General features: G+C 47.1%; 3 protein-coding genes across 3 annotated transcripts; 2 read left to right on the top strand and 1 right to left on the bottom strand.

Annotated features, from left to right (window-relative positions):
• The first annotated feature begins 303 nt into the window (after positions 1-303).
• On the top strand, positions 304-1,318 carry LOC107324996 (feather keratin 1-like). Its single transcript, XM_015885432.3, has 2 exons — positions 304-324; positions 693-1,318. The coding sequence occupies exon 2, from the start codon at positions 714-716 to the stop codon at positions 1,026-1,028; it is 315 nt and encodes a 104-aa protein (XP_015740918.1). The 5' UTR covers positions 304-324; positions 693-713; the 3' UTR covers positions 1,029-1,318.
• Positions 1,319-7,748: 6,430 nt separating this feature from the next.
• LOC107324994 (feather keratin 1-like) lies at positions 7,749-8,819 on the bottom strand. Its single transcript, XM_015885431.3, has 2 exons — positions 8,794-8,819; positions 7,749-8,449 (listed from the first exon to the last, which is right to left on the bottom strand). Exon 2 carries the CDS (start codon positions 8,426-8,428, stop codon positions 8,114-8,116), a length of 315 nt encoding a protein of 104 aa, XP_015740917.1. The 5' UTR covers positions 8,429-8,449; positions 8,794-8,819; the 3' UTR covers positions 7,749-8,113.
• A 3,541-nt stretch (positions 8,820-12,360) lies between these two features.
• LOC146757264 (feather keratin 1-like) lies at positions 12,361-13,277 on the top strand. The gene has a single exon (XM_085523667.1). The coding sequence runs from the start codon at positions 12,564-12,566 to the stop codon at positions 12,960-12,962; it is 399 nt and encodes a 132-aa protein (XP_085379793.1). The 5' UTR covers positions 12,361-12,563; the 3' UTR covers positions 12,963-13,277.
• The last annotated feature ends 1,516 nt before the right edge of the window (positions 13,278-14,793 follow it).

Genomic DNA, 14,793 nt, shown 5'->3' with positions numbered 1-14,793 from the left:
TCTAAAGGCTTGGGTTATGAGATGTGCCCAGATTGGTGTGTTGCTGCCTGGTAAACCCGTGCACTTTTCATCCTAGAACTTGAAAGGATTCTCTGTGTACAAATGAGCAGGTCAGAAATGAGGAAATGAAATGACAAAGTCGTCAGAAAAGCAATGAAAAGACTACGCCATTAGGAAAAATAATTTGCATTTGAGGTGAGTCTTTTGGAAAATTACTACCCACGTAATGTGACTCCAGACATGAGGCAGTATCAGAACAGTATAAAAGCAGGCCCTTCTTCCTCTCACATCCACTCCACTTGCCTCCACTGATCTGGGAACCAGGTGAGTCTGAAGGCCATACTCCTCCTCTTTCTACTCACCATGATCCCTGGGGATTTCTCAGCACACTCTTGTGCCTTGATCTCACTTTGGGTATTGGGGTGGCAACTAAGTAGAGGAGAAGGAGGGGGCAGCAGGTGTGTCACGGAGAAACACTGGAGTGTCTCCTGACCTATGGTCTAGAAGGAAACCTACCTGGAAGCGATAGATATAGGCCAAGACAATGAGAACTGAAGTGTAGGAGAAGACCTGCTGGCATCCTTTCATGGCCACCAGTTCCACAGTTAACATGTGCCTTAACTCTCTGACTGAGGGCTGGCAGATTACTCCTCATTCAGCTCCAGGCTTCCCCTGGATCCCTCTCCCAACAGGTGCCCCTCCAGACACCAGACATGTCCTGCCTTGACCAGTGCCTGCCTCGCCTGCAATGCCGGCCCTGCGGCCCGACCCCGCTGGCCAACAGCTGCAATGAGCCCTGCGTCAGGCAGTGCCAGGACTCCCACGTCGTCATCCAGCCCTCTCCCGTGGTGGTGACCCTGCCCGGACCCATCCTCAGCTCCTTCCCGCAGAACACCGCCGTGGGATCCTCCACCTCCGCTGCCGTTGGCAGCATCCTCAGCTCTGAGGGTGTGCCCATCTCCTCTGGAGGCTTTGGCCTCTCCGGCTTCGGCAGCCGCTTCTGCGGCAGGCGGTGCTTCCCCTGCTAAAGCTGCTGGCCGTGGTTCTGGGGGAAGATTCCCAGAGACTGAGAAGGCGGTAACATCCCGGGAACAGAGCATTTCGATCTTGTTTCCCAGAGGGCCAAGCAATGTGAGCATCTGTTTCAAAAAGGACCTAGTGGTCCTTCTGTCTCCGTGGAAGGGGCAGATGGACAACTGTCAGCACGTTTGTCATGCCACACAGTGCAGACTGTCATCTGTCCCTGCTGCTTCCTCCACCAGGACCTCCCCTCAGAGTGACCTGGTTTCCTTCTTTTTTCTCATTAAAGTTTTATTGCATTCCAGCCTGTGCCTCTGCGTTGTCCTTCCCCATGGGACACTCCAGACAACAACTGCCTGGAGGAAAGGTGTTGCTCTATGGATTTCAGCAGGTGTCCTTGCACGTTGGAACACTGCACTTTTCCTGAAGGTTGCAACACTGCTGGTTGATCCCTTAGGAAATCACTGTTGCTTACTCATGAGGGGGGTGCCCATGAATCCGGTAGCATCCCTGGCCTTCAGAACTACCTTTTTGCTTCTCTGTCCTGTCATGCCTCCTCAGCCACGATGTACACCATGCAGAAGGTGTTCACTGTTGGCCTTGACTGTATAGCCAGAGCTGCAGGAGAAACTGGGAGTGCAGCAGCTCCACAAGCTTGCTGAAGGGGACAGCAGGAGAGAGAGCAGAGCAGGAGCAGCAGTTCCCTCTGCTCTGGACGCAGTGGTGCTGGGCAGAAAATGGTCTCAGTAGGGGGAGTCTGTGAACTGGGCAGTACTGGGACAGGCTGAGATAGAGACATTTTTCTTCACCACGGCCCATGTGATGTTGTGTTACAAAGGCGTAGTTAAACAGTAGAGGTAACATAATGAAGTTTTAGCACAGCATGAAGGCCTTTTCTGCTCCCCATCCTGCACCCAAACAGAGCAGAGTAAGGGTCAGAAAGGGACTTAGAGGACATACAGCACGGATGCTGTATGAGCTACCTGTTCCAGTGTCTCATCACCCCCTGACTGAAGATTTTCCTCCTAATATCTAATCTAAATCTTCCCTCTTTTACTTTTTTTAAGTAAAAATTCCCTACGGTCTCATTACTTTCAGACCATGTAAGAAATCAGTATCTTTCCTGTTTGTAATCTCTCCACAAGTCCTGGGAAGTTGCACTGACATCTTCCTGTAGGCTTCTCTTCTACATACTGAACAAGCACAGCTGCCTCAGCCTTTATTTGTAGGAGAGATGCTCTTCTAAAGGTAAGTAGAAAATGACTTCTTTCTTCCTTTACTTCTGTGTGGCCAATTTATTTATTTATTTATTTATTTAAAAAAAAAAAATTCTTAACAAATATTTTGTTTGTTTTTATTTTCCTTTAATTGAACTATCCTTATCATAATAATGGGGAAGCTGGGAGGGGGAGTGAGAGAACAGAGTTTAGCTTGCCATCATACCTTGAAGTTATGCAATTGCTACTCACACCAAATGATGTGAGATAAACTTTGGCCTGGCAAAAAAGCCCTGTTCTTAGGTCTCACTGCAGAGCTGGTTTAAGCTTGCTTTCCATGTTACCTCCCACTCTGGTTTTTGTATCAGAGGTAAAATGCAGCAAGATTAATTCTTTTAACTTTCAAGAGAGAAGGGAAAAGTGAGGAGAATGAGGAGGAACATATTCAGGACAGAGGTTGAGAGAAAGCCTTGTGTGTGTGTGAGGAGGCAACAGGGCTTTGAAGGAGAGAAGTATTTCACGGACGCTGCTTGGCACATCGATGCTAAATCCCAAACAGTGAGGTACTTCTTGTATCAGTAAAGGAAACTTCCCTAGCAACATCCTTGTTCCACAAGAGCTATTAGCCAGCACACATCAAGCTGTCAACAGGTCTCTGATGCCTCTGACACCTCTGACGAACTGGCAATAATTACTCCTGAGTAACGCTCAGTTTAGCAGATGCCTCACTTCAGCTTACCTCCTCTGTGCAAACACATTGGCATCTATTATCTAGTGTTCCCTCATCTTCTAAACCAGTCACTCTGAGATCTGTAACTGAGACTGCATTACAGCTACAAGGCACCAAGTGTATGCATTATTTACTGTTCCCAAGAAATTGTGTGCCTCTTCAAGGATGTAGACAGGTAGTCAATTATGGAAAGGAATGGATTCAGGGATTACTAGACTTCTATATGCAATGGGAGCATGATGTTGTGCAGCTAAGGTCAGTCCTAGCTACTAGGCAATGTTTCTCAAAACTCTGCCCAGTCTTCTTTATACTGATATACCACTTGCTTCTCAGCTAAGGCTGTTTGAATCATTTTGAGAATTCATGTCCTGCTACTTCCATCTCTGCCTGGGCATCCTAGCAAAAACTATGGGCAGAGGAGGGAAGGAAGAGTCTATAGGCAGGAGGAGGTACAGGGTCAGTGTCAATGGGGCATCCAGGAGCTCTCCCAAATAGTACAAACTCCAGCAACAAAAGTTCCAAAGAGGTTTGCATCTATAGATTTGGTGAAATGTACGCTTAATCCAGTGATGTCACTGACAAATATTATGAAATTTATTGGTCCCAATACTGACACATGTGATATCTGCATTGGAAGTCATTTTTAGGAAAAAAGGAGAGTAAAGTGTATGCATGACTAAGCACACTCAATGCAAGTTTGTGTTAACTATTGCTCAGCAAAACCAGTGCCATCAGCCCACTTCCAGAACTACTGAAAAATAATCTGTTTTTCCACAGGCTTAAGTAAGGGAGTGTCTTAAAGGGGAAAAATAAATACTGACGCCCGGGGTAATATGCAGCAGAAGTTTAATTAACTGAAAGAAGTAAAACTTTTCCTGTGTTCAGAGACCCCAGTGAGAGAGGCACCACAGAATGGTAAGAGCCTGAGCTATATAGCCAGCTATTCACCTGCCCAGTCCACAGAAGGAGAAAGGCCAGTTGCTTCTTCCTAGCTCAGACTTAGACCTATCCTTTTCCTATTGCAAGGGGTGCTATGTATCAACAAACCCACAGAAAACAAGATTCCAAAGCTTTGGCCCCAGTCCTCTACCAACTTCCGGGACCATGGGGGAACTTTACTGGGAGCAGTTGCCAACAGTTTTAGCAGGGAAAGCATCCCCTGCCACAGCTGAGGCTACTGAATCTGGAGAAACCAAAGCAAGAGAGTACAAAGCCTCCAGAAGAGATGGGCACGCCCTCAGAGCTGAGGATGCTGCCAACAGCAGCAGAGGAGGAGGGCCAGAATGGCCTGCACGGTGGGCACTGGTCATAGCAGGACGTGTCTTGTGTCTGGTGAGGCACCTGTTAGGATAGAGGGCCATGCCAAGGAAGGGGAGAGTGAGGAACATCCTGCCATCTCAGCAGGAGAAAGCCAAGGCACTGTGCTGGATGGGGATATGGAGGCTGTGTAAGGAATCCCATGGTATTCTCCTTCCCTTTGGCTCCATTGACCCTGCCAAGAACAACCAGGCACAGGAAACACCTCATGCAAGATCCAGAATCACTTGATGCCACACAACAGCTGACTTCTTCCCTCTAACAGGGCAAGCTATAATTCCAAGACTATTCATAGGGTTTCATAAGTGCAGATAATCTTAGGGGGGGAGTGGCTGGTGAAAAGGCTTCAGACTCGCCTTGTTCACAGGGAGATGGAGGCAAGAACAGTGAAAGAAAGAATAGGGAAATGGGCCCACTTTTATACCACCCCAGCACCATCCCAGGCCTACAGTCACTCCACACAAGAAGTAGTTTTCCAGGAGAATCATCTCAAATACAGACTGTCCTTCCTAGTGGCACAGGTTTGTTTGGTTTTTGATTCTGTCAATCCTGCCATTTCTTTTTCTTATTTCTGACCTTCCCAGATTGGCCACAACGACTCATTTCAAGTTTCAGAATGAGAAGTGCAAGGACTTTCCTTACAGAAGCAAGTTAGTATGGGTAGAAGACATTTCCCAAGTGCTATAGGGGTTCTGTGCTGCAGGCAGGGGACATTTGCCTGGGGAAATGTCATGACCTAAATTGTAACCACCTTTGCCATCTTTGCCACTCTGGCACCACCCCAGTCCCAGAGTCACTCTACACTGACATTATTTTCCAGCACACCTCAGCTCCAAATTATCCTTCCTAATGGCACAGTGTCATTGTTGTGGGGTTTTCAATTTTTTTCTGTTTTTCATCACTTCTGCCATTTCGTTTCCTCATTTCTAACATGCCTATCTGGCTATGCTATTTTCTTTCTAGTGATGTCATGAGAAACGCAGGAAGTACACATCACAATCCTACAAGTATCAGCACAAAAAGGAGCCTCAGGTATTGGGATGGTTGCATTAAAGCAGGAAACAGGGAAGGGCTTAGTGGGCTATAGGGTAATATCTGGTGACTTCTTTTGTAGGAAGAAGACAAGCTCCTCAAAACACTGCAAATCTGGAGCAAGGAAAACTGCTCTAGGTAGAGCAGGATCATGCATGGAAATTATTGAAAAAACTTAACTAATACAATTTCTTCATTGTGGGGGTGATGAGACACTGGAACAAGTTGCCCAGTGAGGTTGTGGATTCCCCCTCCCTGGGGACATTCAAGGCCAGGCTGGATGGAGCTTTCAGCAACCTTGTCTAGAGGGAGATGTCCTTGCCAATAGCAGGGGGCTGGAACTAGATAATCTTAAAAGTCCCTTACAAACCTTTCTATGATTCTATGATTATTCACTGGATTTTGGATGACAACATTAACCTTTCAAAAAACAGCTCACAGTATGAATTGTCAAATGAACTCAAAGTTTCAACAAGATGGGATGAGGTCAGACAAACAGGCAGTTTCCCCCTAGAAGGGGAAGCCTTGGGTGAACATGTATGAACACAGCAGCACACCTGCCTGTGCAGATAAGCATTGTCTGGAGGAGCAAGCTGGAAGTCAATTGGGGAAAGAGAACTTGTCTTGTTCATGAGCACAAGAGATTTTTAGCATATAGATGGGAACTACAGTAGCTGAAAGCTATGTATCTTCAAAGGAAGCTGCTAAGACAGGTCTTGCATTTCCCAGATATGTTTCATTCCTGCAGGGTTTTTTTTCCAGCACTTAGAACACATGCTCTGCCCATAATGGCTTGTCCCTACTCATTCAATTTTTGCACCTCTCATCTTGGAACACGAAAGGAGCACCTGACTCTCAAAGAGCAGGTCAGAAAAAATAAAACGGCAGAGATGATCCGAAAGTAGAACACAACCTGTGTCACTATGAAGCATAATTTGCATTTCAGGTAAATCTTTTGGAAAATCACTGCCTTCAAAAAGTTATTTTGGGCCCAGGACAGTTTTAAAGCAGGCCAGTCTTCTCACAGTCTCATCCATTTCCTTAATTCCATCTCTCTTGGGAAGAGATGAGTCTGAAGAATGTTCTCCTCTTGGTTTTTAGCTCATCCTTCAGCCTCAATCTTCCTTTGGGTACTGAGGTGCCTGCTAGTATTGGGAGAGAGAAGGGGCCATTAGGTGTGTCATGGAGAGATCCTGGCAATTTGTGAAGTTTCTCCTGAGCTATGACCAAAGAGGACAAATTGTTGGGACTAGCAACTATTGTTAGGGAAAACTGGGATGAGAGGAAAGGAGAACTCTTGTGGATAGAATTACAAAGTCTAGTAAAAATTACAAAGTCTAGTCTTCCCAGCTAGTAAGTGTCTTCATACTCCTATGCGAGGATGGAATGCTGCTCTTCACTAAGCCCAGTGCTCCTCCCAGTGCTCTCTACCAACAGTTGCCCCTCCAAATGCAAGACATATCCTACTAAAACAAGTGCCTGCCATGCTAGTCGTGTCAGCCCTGCAGCCCAACCACTCAGGCCAACAGCTGCAACAAGCCCTGTGTCAGGCAGAGCCAGGACTCCATTGTATTACATCTAACTCTCTCTGGTAGTTAATGTTCTGGAAAGGTATTTCTATGCTTATTTGGCAATGTCCACACTCATAATAGTCTCTGGGGACAGTAACGACCTCACACCATCCACTGTTCTGTGGAAGGACAACACTAATTTCCTGATCCCTAACATTAACTCTAAAGTCCCATAGAATAAGGTCAGACCTCTTGAATTGATGGTTGTGCTGGTTTGTTTTTTTTTTTTACAGTGCATTGCTCCTCCTCCTCTCAGGGATGGAATTAACTGGTGAGAGTGATGCTCAGGCCTGCAGAAAGCACGCACAGTTGGGGAGGACCCATGCCAAAAGTGTGGCTTGCGGGCAATGCAAAATTAGATTGTAAACTGCCATGCACATGGAGTCTCTTCAGGAAGTTTGAAGTGGAATAAAGATATTATCTAGCACCTTTTCACCACAACACAACTCTGTGTTATTCCTTCCCTCTCAAAGGCTCTTCGATGAAGAGTGAGGAGAGAAATGTTTCTCAGCAGGGGTTTTGGGAGGTGCTTCTGAAAGGTTTTCTGAATAAATAGTGAGAAATCTCACCTGTCTGTATTTTCACCACTGCTTTTTCCCAAGTTTCTCAGAGCCATGAACAGTGGGATTGGCTGTACCATTAGGAGACAAATTATGGCTGCATAAAGGTATCCAGTGCAGTTCAGTGATTGCTATCCATTTTGCTGTACACACTATTTCCTTTTTTCCAATAAGCTTAGCAATTAAGGAACCCTTTCCCCAAACCAACATTCAGGAACATCTCTCCCCCACCCTCCACTGGGCAGCCTTTGTAAAGGAAAGGATAACACAGAGGTGCAGATTCAAATGCATTAGATATTTAATGAGTGGAAATTTGGAAACAAGCTCAGTGCAAGGGGAGGCCCAGGTGCCAGAAGCACCAGGGGCAGAGAGTCCGCACAACATGGCCATGGCAGCCATGCCTCCAGGTGTATATCTGCCCTCTGTACACGCAGCACAGGGCTAGTCGGTCCTCTCTAAGGCTGATTTGGTGGGACTCACAGTACAGGAAAGCTGATGGTGAGCAGGAAGGACACAGGAAAAAATTTTTAAAAAATGATGGAAGAGGGGAAAACAACTCATGGAACACATTTTCTGAGAGATGAGATTGGCCCCAGTGCTCTCTCTCAGGTCTGCTTCAAACTTCACAGACTCTGGAGGTGTTTCTCCGGGACCATGGCAACAGATCTAGCAGGGGAAACACCGCCTGCCGCAGAAGCGGCTGCCAAAGCCAGAGAGGCCAAAGCCTCCAGAGGAGATGGGCACACCCTCAGAGCTGAGGATGCTGCCAACGGCAGCGGAGGTGGAGGATCCCACGGCGGTGTTCTGCGGGAAGGAGCTGAGGATGGGTCCGGGCAGGGTCACCACCACGGGAGAGGGCTGGATGACAACGTGGGAGTCCTGGCACTGCCTGACGCAGGGCTCATTGCAGCTGTTGGCCAGCGGGGTTGGGCCGCAGGGCTGGCATTGCAGGCGGGGCAGGCACTGGTCATAGCAGGACATGTCTGGTGTCTGGAGGGGCACCTGTTGGGACAGAGAGTTGGGAGATCAGAAGTAAGTGAGGAGCAGCCTGCCATCCCAGCAGGAGAGAGCCAAGGCACAGTGCTGACTAGGGATGTGTCAGGAAGCCCATGGTTTTCTCCTTCCATTTGACCCCATCCTGCAAAGAGTGACCAGGCACAGCTATGTCCTTGACTAGTTCATAGCTCAGGAGATAGCCCATGTAATGTCCAGCATCATGCCACACTGTCTGCCCCCTTCTATCTCTCGGCTACCTGCTTCCTCAAGATACAACCAAGGATAAAGGCACATGTACATGCAGACAAACCCAAGAGAAGTAGATGATGGTTGAAGTGCTTCAGACTCACCTTATTCTCAGGGAGATGAAGGCAAGAGGAGTGGATGACTGAGAGAGAGGAGACAGGCCTTCTTTTATACTGCTTGTGCACTGCCGCAGGCCCACAGTCACTGGTACACAGGCAGTAATTTTTCAAGAGACTCACCTCAAATGCAAATTATCCTTTCTAATGGTGCAGGCTGAGGTTTCAGTCTCCGTCAACACTGTCATTTCATTTCCTCGTTTCTGACCTTCCCAATTTGTCCACAGAGGCACCTTTCAAGTTCCAGGATGAAAGGCACAAGGAGTTTCCTTTCAGGAATACGTCAGTGCGGGTAGAAGACGTATTCTGTGCTTCAGGCATGGCTTGTGTGTCTTGGGAAATGTCAGGACCTTATTTGTAATCACCTTTGCAGCAAGGCAGGCATATCCTCGTGTCAGTGTGGCCTACTTCTGAATACCCTGGACATTCTTTGCCTGGGGACTCATTTTCATTGAGTCACAGAATCATAGAATCACCAAGATTGGAAAAGACCCACAGAATCACCCAGTCCAACCATCCACCTATCACCAATAGTTCTCACTAAACCATGTCCCTCAACACAACACACGAATGGTCCTTGAACACCTCCAGGGTCAGTGACTCCACTACCTCCCTAGGAAGCCCATTCCACTGCCTGACCACCCTTTCAGAGAAGTAGTATTTCCTAACATCCAGCCTGAACCTTCCCTGGCACAGTTTGAACTCATTCCCTCTAGTCCCATCACCAGTTACACAAGAGAAGAGGCCGACTCCCAGCTCACTACTGCCTCCCTTCAGGTAGCTATAGAGGGCTACCCCCGAGCCTCCCCTTTACCAGACTGAACAATCTCAGCTTCTTCAGCTGCTTCTCATAAGCCTGTGCTCCAGTCCCCTCACCAGCTTTGTTACCCTTCTTTGATCCAGGGCCTTGATGTCTTTCTTGCAGAGAGGGTCCCAAAACTGGACACAGTACTCAAGATGTGGCCTCACCAGTGCTGAGTACAGGGGGACAATTATTTCCCTGTTCCTTCTCCCTCGAGGTTTGTCTCTCAGGCTACTCCATGAGTCTGTTCATTCCCTGAAAAGCCAGGTGGGATGTTCTGCTGCTTGCAAACGTCTTCACCCACAGCTTATTGTTCTGGAAAGACATTTCCATGTTTACTTGGCATTGTCCACTCTTGTAACAGTCTCCAGGGACAGTAACAATCTCATACCATCAGCCGTTTTGTGGAAGGAGAGTATTGCCTTCCTGAGCCCTCTTATTACATAACAAGCACCATGGAATAAGGTCCCTCTTTTTGAGTTGACGTCTGAAACAGTGATTTGCTTCTCCTCCTCTATGGGATGGAATTACCTGGTGAGAGTGATGCTCAGGCCTGAAGAAAGCACACACAGCTGGGAGGAACCATGCCTGAAGTGTGGCTCGTGGCCAACGCAAAATTAGATTGTAAATTACCATGCACAGGGAGAATCTCCTCAGGAAGCTTGCAGTGGAATAAAGATATTATCTAGCACCTTTGCACCACAAGACAACTCCCTGTATGTTAGCAGGGCAGAGTGTTCTATTCATGCAGCAAGGATTCATTCTCTTTGATTGTATCTAGGGGAAATTTGCAAGCCTACGCCCTTCTTGTTCACTTCCATTTCATGACCATCCCCAGCCACCTGACAGTTCTGGGGCCCACCAGCCCTTGTTCATTTGTGGGGAGCTTTCTTGCCTCTTCAGCTGAGCTGTATTTCTTCTCCACACAAAGGAGCACTCATTCAGCCCATACTTCCACAGCTTCACTATGATCATCTCATGGAGGACAATGTCAAAAGACTTGCTGAACTCCAGCAAGAATGTATACAGTCCTCTTCCCACATCCTTCAGGATTGTTATTTCTTTGTGATGAATCATTTTCATTGACACATGGCTCTTCCATAGTGAATCCATGCTGAGTGCAATGCTGTAGATATTTTCATCCTCCACAAGCATGGAAATGGTTTCTAGGGTCTAGCTTTTTCAAGGATGCACTGTTATGTCTCCTACCAAGAAAATGACCTGAAGCCCCTGCTACTCTAGCTCCCTGCTTCCATCTTTTTGCTCTTCTTAAACAGGAGTAACATGCACATTCCCCCAGTTTTGGAGCACTTCTCCCAGTCACCACTCTTGATTAAGAGTGGACAGCTCCCTCAGCACTCATGGGTGCATCACTTCATGGAACAAATAAGAGCAGTGTGTTACAACCATCCAGTTTTCTCAAGGTTTCCCTGACACAACAGTACATCTTGTTAGCTCCAGCTTTTCAGCCTGGCCTCTGAGCCATGGTATTTCTGAAAGCTACACTTGTTGAATAAGGAAGTGTCATGGTTTTGTAATGTTGCTGTCAATATTCCACATCATAACATCATGTGCAGTATGGATCATTAAAAATTTCATACTCCAGTTCTGTGGAATAACAATGTCCCAAATACTCAGCTCTCATAAGAAAACTAAGTATCCCAGAGGACTTTGCAGTCAGAGATAAGTCATGGGAGGAGGACGTATATAATCTTGTTCCCAGGCTGGAGTTCTCTCTCTCAGAGTCTTGGGGAGTGGGAAGCGTTCCAGCCATGTTGCCTAGAGTTCACAGTAGGCCTCTCAGTTTTCGGGGATTCTCTCTCAGTTTTGTTCGAATTATTAGCCTCAATCATATTGTATTATATTGTGTTATCTTGTATTCTGATATCATATTTAGTAAAATAAGTTTTCCTCCTTAGATTGCCGCTGCTGTTCTCTCTTCCCATTCACCCTTTCCCTTCCCTTTCAGGCCTGGGACCCTATGGGGCAGCTGCCCTCTTTCACAGGCACAGGTAGATCTAGGTAACCCATGACAGAAAGAAACAAACAAGACAATCAGGACCTCAACATTTTTGCTGTCCCAAGTAATCAGGTCTCTTGTTCACTTCCGGAGAATTCCCACATACACTTTTATTTTCCAGTTATCATTGAGATCCATGTATAAGCCCTTCGTGTTGCCTTTGATGTGCTTTGACAGACTGAACTCTATCAGGCCTTTAGCTTTCTTCATTTGATTCCTGGCTGCACACACACTATGGCTTCATTCCTCTCACATTACCTGTCTGTGCTTCCATCCTCCAGAGGCTTCCTATTACTGTGCTTGAGTTTGGCCAACAGCATTTTCTTCTTCCTTTTCTGTTCGTTTTGGTGCTGTTGTCCTGGTGTAATCCTTAGGTTTCTCATACCAACACCTGAAAGAGGTCAGCCTGACAGAACTGGCATTTCAGAAATGAGGAATTGAAATGGATGAGCAGAGGGAAACAAAACCACAACCTGCACCACTGACCAGCATAATTTGCATCTGAGGTGAGTCTCTAGGAAAATTGCTGCTCACATGGAGTGACTGTTAGCCTGGAGTGATGTCCATGCAGTATAAAAGTCGGTCCATCTGCTCTCTCTCTCATCCACTCCTCTTGCCTCTGTCACCCCAGGATCAAGGTGAGTCTGAAGCCCTTTCATCACTCTGTCCTCCTCTGGGATTTCTCTATATTTACAAGTGCCTTTATCCTCTGTTGGGTCTTGGGAAGGCAGCTTGTGAGGGGAGAGGGAAGAGGGCAGCAGGTGTGGTGTCAACAGATGCTAGGTCTTGCCTGAGGTGTCTCCTGAACTATGGGCTAGACAGCACCTGTGACCACTGTGCCTGCTCACTCTTGGAGGGGCCAGATGTAAGGAGAAGACAACAGGATTCCTTACACAGGCTCCATATCTCCAGCCAGCACTGAGACTTGAAACTCACATGCTGGGAAGGCAGGCTGCTTCTTACTATACCCTCCTTTTGCTCCGCCCTTTCTCCCAACAGGTGCCCCTCCAGACACCAGACATGTCCTGCTACGACCAGTGCCTGCCTCGCCTGCAATGCCGGCCCTGCGGCCCGACCCCGCTGGCCAACAGCTGCAATGAGCCCTGCGTCAGGCAGTGCCAGGACTCCCACGTCGTCATCCAGCCCTCTCCCGTGGTGGTGACCCTGCCCGGACCCATCCTCAGCTCCTTCCCGCAGAACACCGCCGTGGGATCCTCCACCTCCGCTGCCGTTGGCAGCATCCTCAGCTCTGAGGGCGTGCCCATCTCCTCTGGAGGCTTTGGCCTCTCCGGCTTCGGCAGCCGCTTCTGCGGCAGGCGGTGTTTCCCCTGCTAAAGCTGCTGGCCGTGGTCCTGGAGGATTACCTCCCGGGGCCCAGAAGTTGGTAGTGGCCCTGAGAGGGAGCACTGGGAGCTTTTCAGAGGGAACAAGCAACACCAACACGTCTTGCAAAAAGATGGGGCCAGCATGGACTCTCAGAATGCAAGGCCATGTTTGCCATTCTCCTCTTCCACTCTCCTCTTTTCCTCCCGATGCCTTGTTTGTTACCTCTGCTCCTCTGGTCCATCAAACCTAGACAGCCAGCTGAGGGAGAGGCTGATGGCCTTTTTTCCTCTGTGGAAGAATGTCAGATGGACAACTGCTGGGATATCCGCCATGACCACACAGTGCAGATGCTGTCCCTGCTGCTTTCTGCTTGGTTTCCTCCCCTCAGAGCAACTTTCTTTCCCTCTTTTGACTCAATAAAATTGTGGTGCATCTCAGTCTGTGCCTCTGCATCCCTTCCCTGCAAACACTCCATGTGCCAGCAGGATGTCTGCTGCTCTGGAGACTTCAGCAAGTATGTGTGACACATAGGGCCCATCACCTTTTCCCCATCAGTGGTAGTCTGGTACTGCTGACTCCTGTGGCAGAGCACTGTCACTCCCACATCTGAGCTGTGTCCACAAGTCCTGCAGTGTCTTTGACCAACAGGCCTAGTTATATTAGAATGAAGAGGAGTGGGTCAGCTATTCCCTTTTACCTCCTGTGTGTATTCCTGCTCTTGAATTCCAGGATCAATGTTGTGTCTTTAATGTCTTAAAACCAATCTGGGAGTTGTGTTCTTTTAGGTTGTAGTTATCACATAATGTCATAGAATCATAGAATCATTCAGTGTCCTGGGTTGAAAAGGATCATCTTGTTTCAAACTCCCTTTAGTTTCAAGTAATTCCCACTTGTTCTATCACTAAGCATTCTGAGAACTGTAGTCCTTGCCCAAGGCAGGTATAACCCTAACCATTTTCCCTAGTACATTTTTTCATATGTACTACACAAATTTTATCCCCTTCTACAGTACAAAAGAGACTGGATTGGGCAAGGCCATCTTGATTTACAGATCCCCAAGTACTGATTAACCCAGTGGCTTCTGCTAGATATTTATCCTGATGCTTGAATGTTCCAACACACATTGCTTTCCACAGAGTTTTTAACTATCTATTGTGTCTTTCAAATTTTCTGGAAACTGGTGCAGGACTGGGAATATGATCACAGAATCAAAGAATCATAGAATAATAGAATTACAGAATCATTTAATGTTTTTTATTGGAAGGGACTTTTAAAATTATCTAGTTCCAGCCCTCCTACTATAGGCAGGGACATCGCCATATTTATATTTTTTCTACCACTTTTCATACCAGAGAGGTTTCATTCACTTGGACTGCTTAATTGCAGCGTGTTTCACGTTCATGAATAATTTGCATAATAGTGTCATCCACGATTAAGTTCACCCCTTGATCTCAAGCCCATTTATATGTTGCACCTCTTCTTTGGTGACCTGAGCCTACTGAGCTTCAAATAACTCACTGTCATATTGTTAGTATAAATCTATCTGAGCCATATGTGGATTGATGAGCCATCTGTGCCATATGCATCTGGATGAGGAGCTATGAGATATGGTTTAGTAGCTTGTGGTGGCAATGTTAAGGGAGGATGGTTGGACTAGATGATCTTGCAGGTCCTTTCCAACCTTGTGATTCTATGATTCTATGATTCTATATCAATTCTAGAGGCCCCACCTACCTGCTAATTGCCTTTATGTTCAGCATCCTGGCTCCTGAGTACATGAACATCTACATAATGCACCTTGATGGCCATATTCACTACTTGGGTAGCGATGTTTTTTTTA

Source organism: Coturnix japonica, chromosome 24, assembly GCF_054131305.1.
Source record: "Coturnix japonica strain WE chromosome 24, WE-NBRP24, whole genome shotgun sequence".
In the NCBI taxonomy this organism is placed as follows: Eukaryota; Metazoa; Chordata; class Aves; order Galliformes; family Phasianidae; genus Coturnix; species Coturnix japonica.
Note: the sequence above shows the minus strand (reverse complement) of the source record. Positions and strands in the feature narration are given on the sequence as shown.

Bases quoted from the DNA above. Each gene is read 5' to 3' on its own strand.
- LOC107324996 (XM_015885432.3), top strand. From the start codon at position 714: ATGTCCTGCCTTGACCAGTGCCTGCCTCGCCTGCAATGCCGGCCCTGC.
- LOC107324994 (XM_015885431.3), bottom strand. From the start codon at position 8,428: ATGTCCTGCTATGACCAGTGCCTGCCCCGCCTGCAATGCCAGCCCTGC.
- LOC146757264 (XM_085523667.1), top strand. From the start codon at position 12,564: ATGCTGGGAAGGCAGGCTGCTTCTTACTATACCCTCCTTTTGCTCCGC.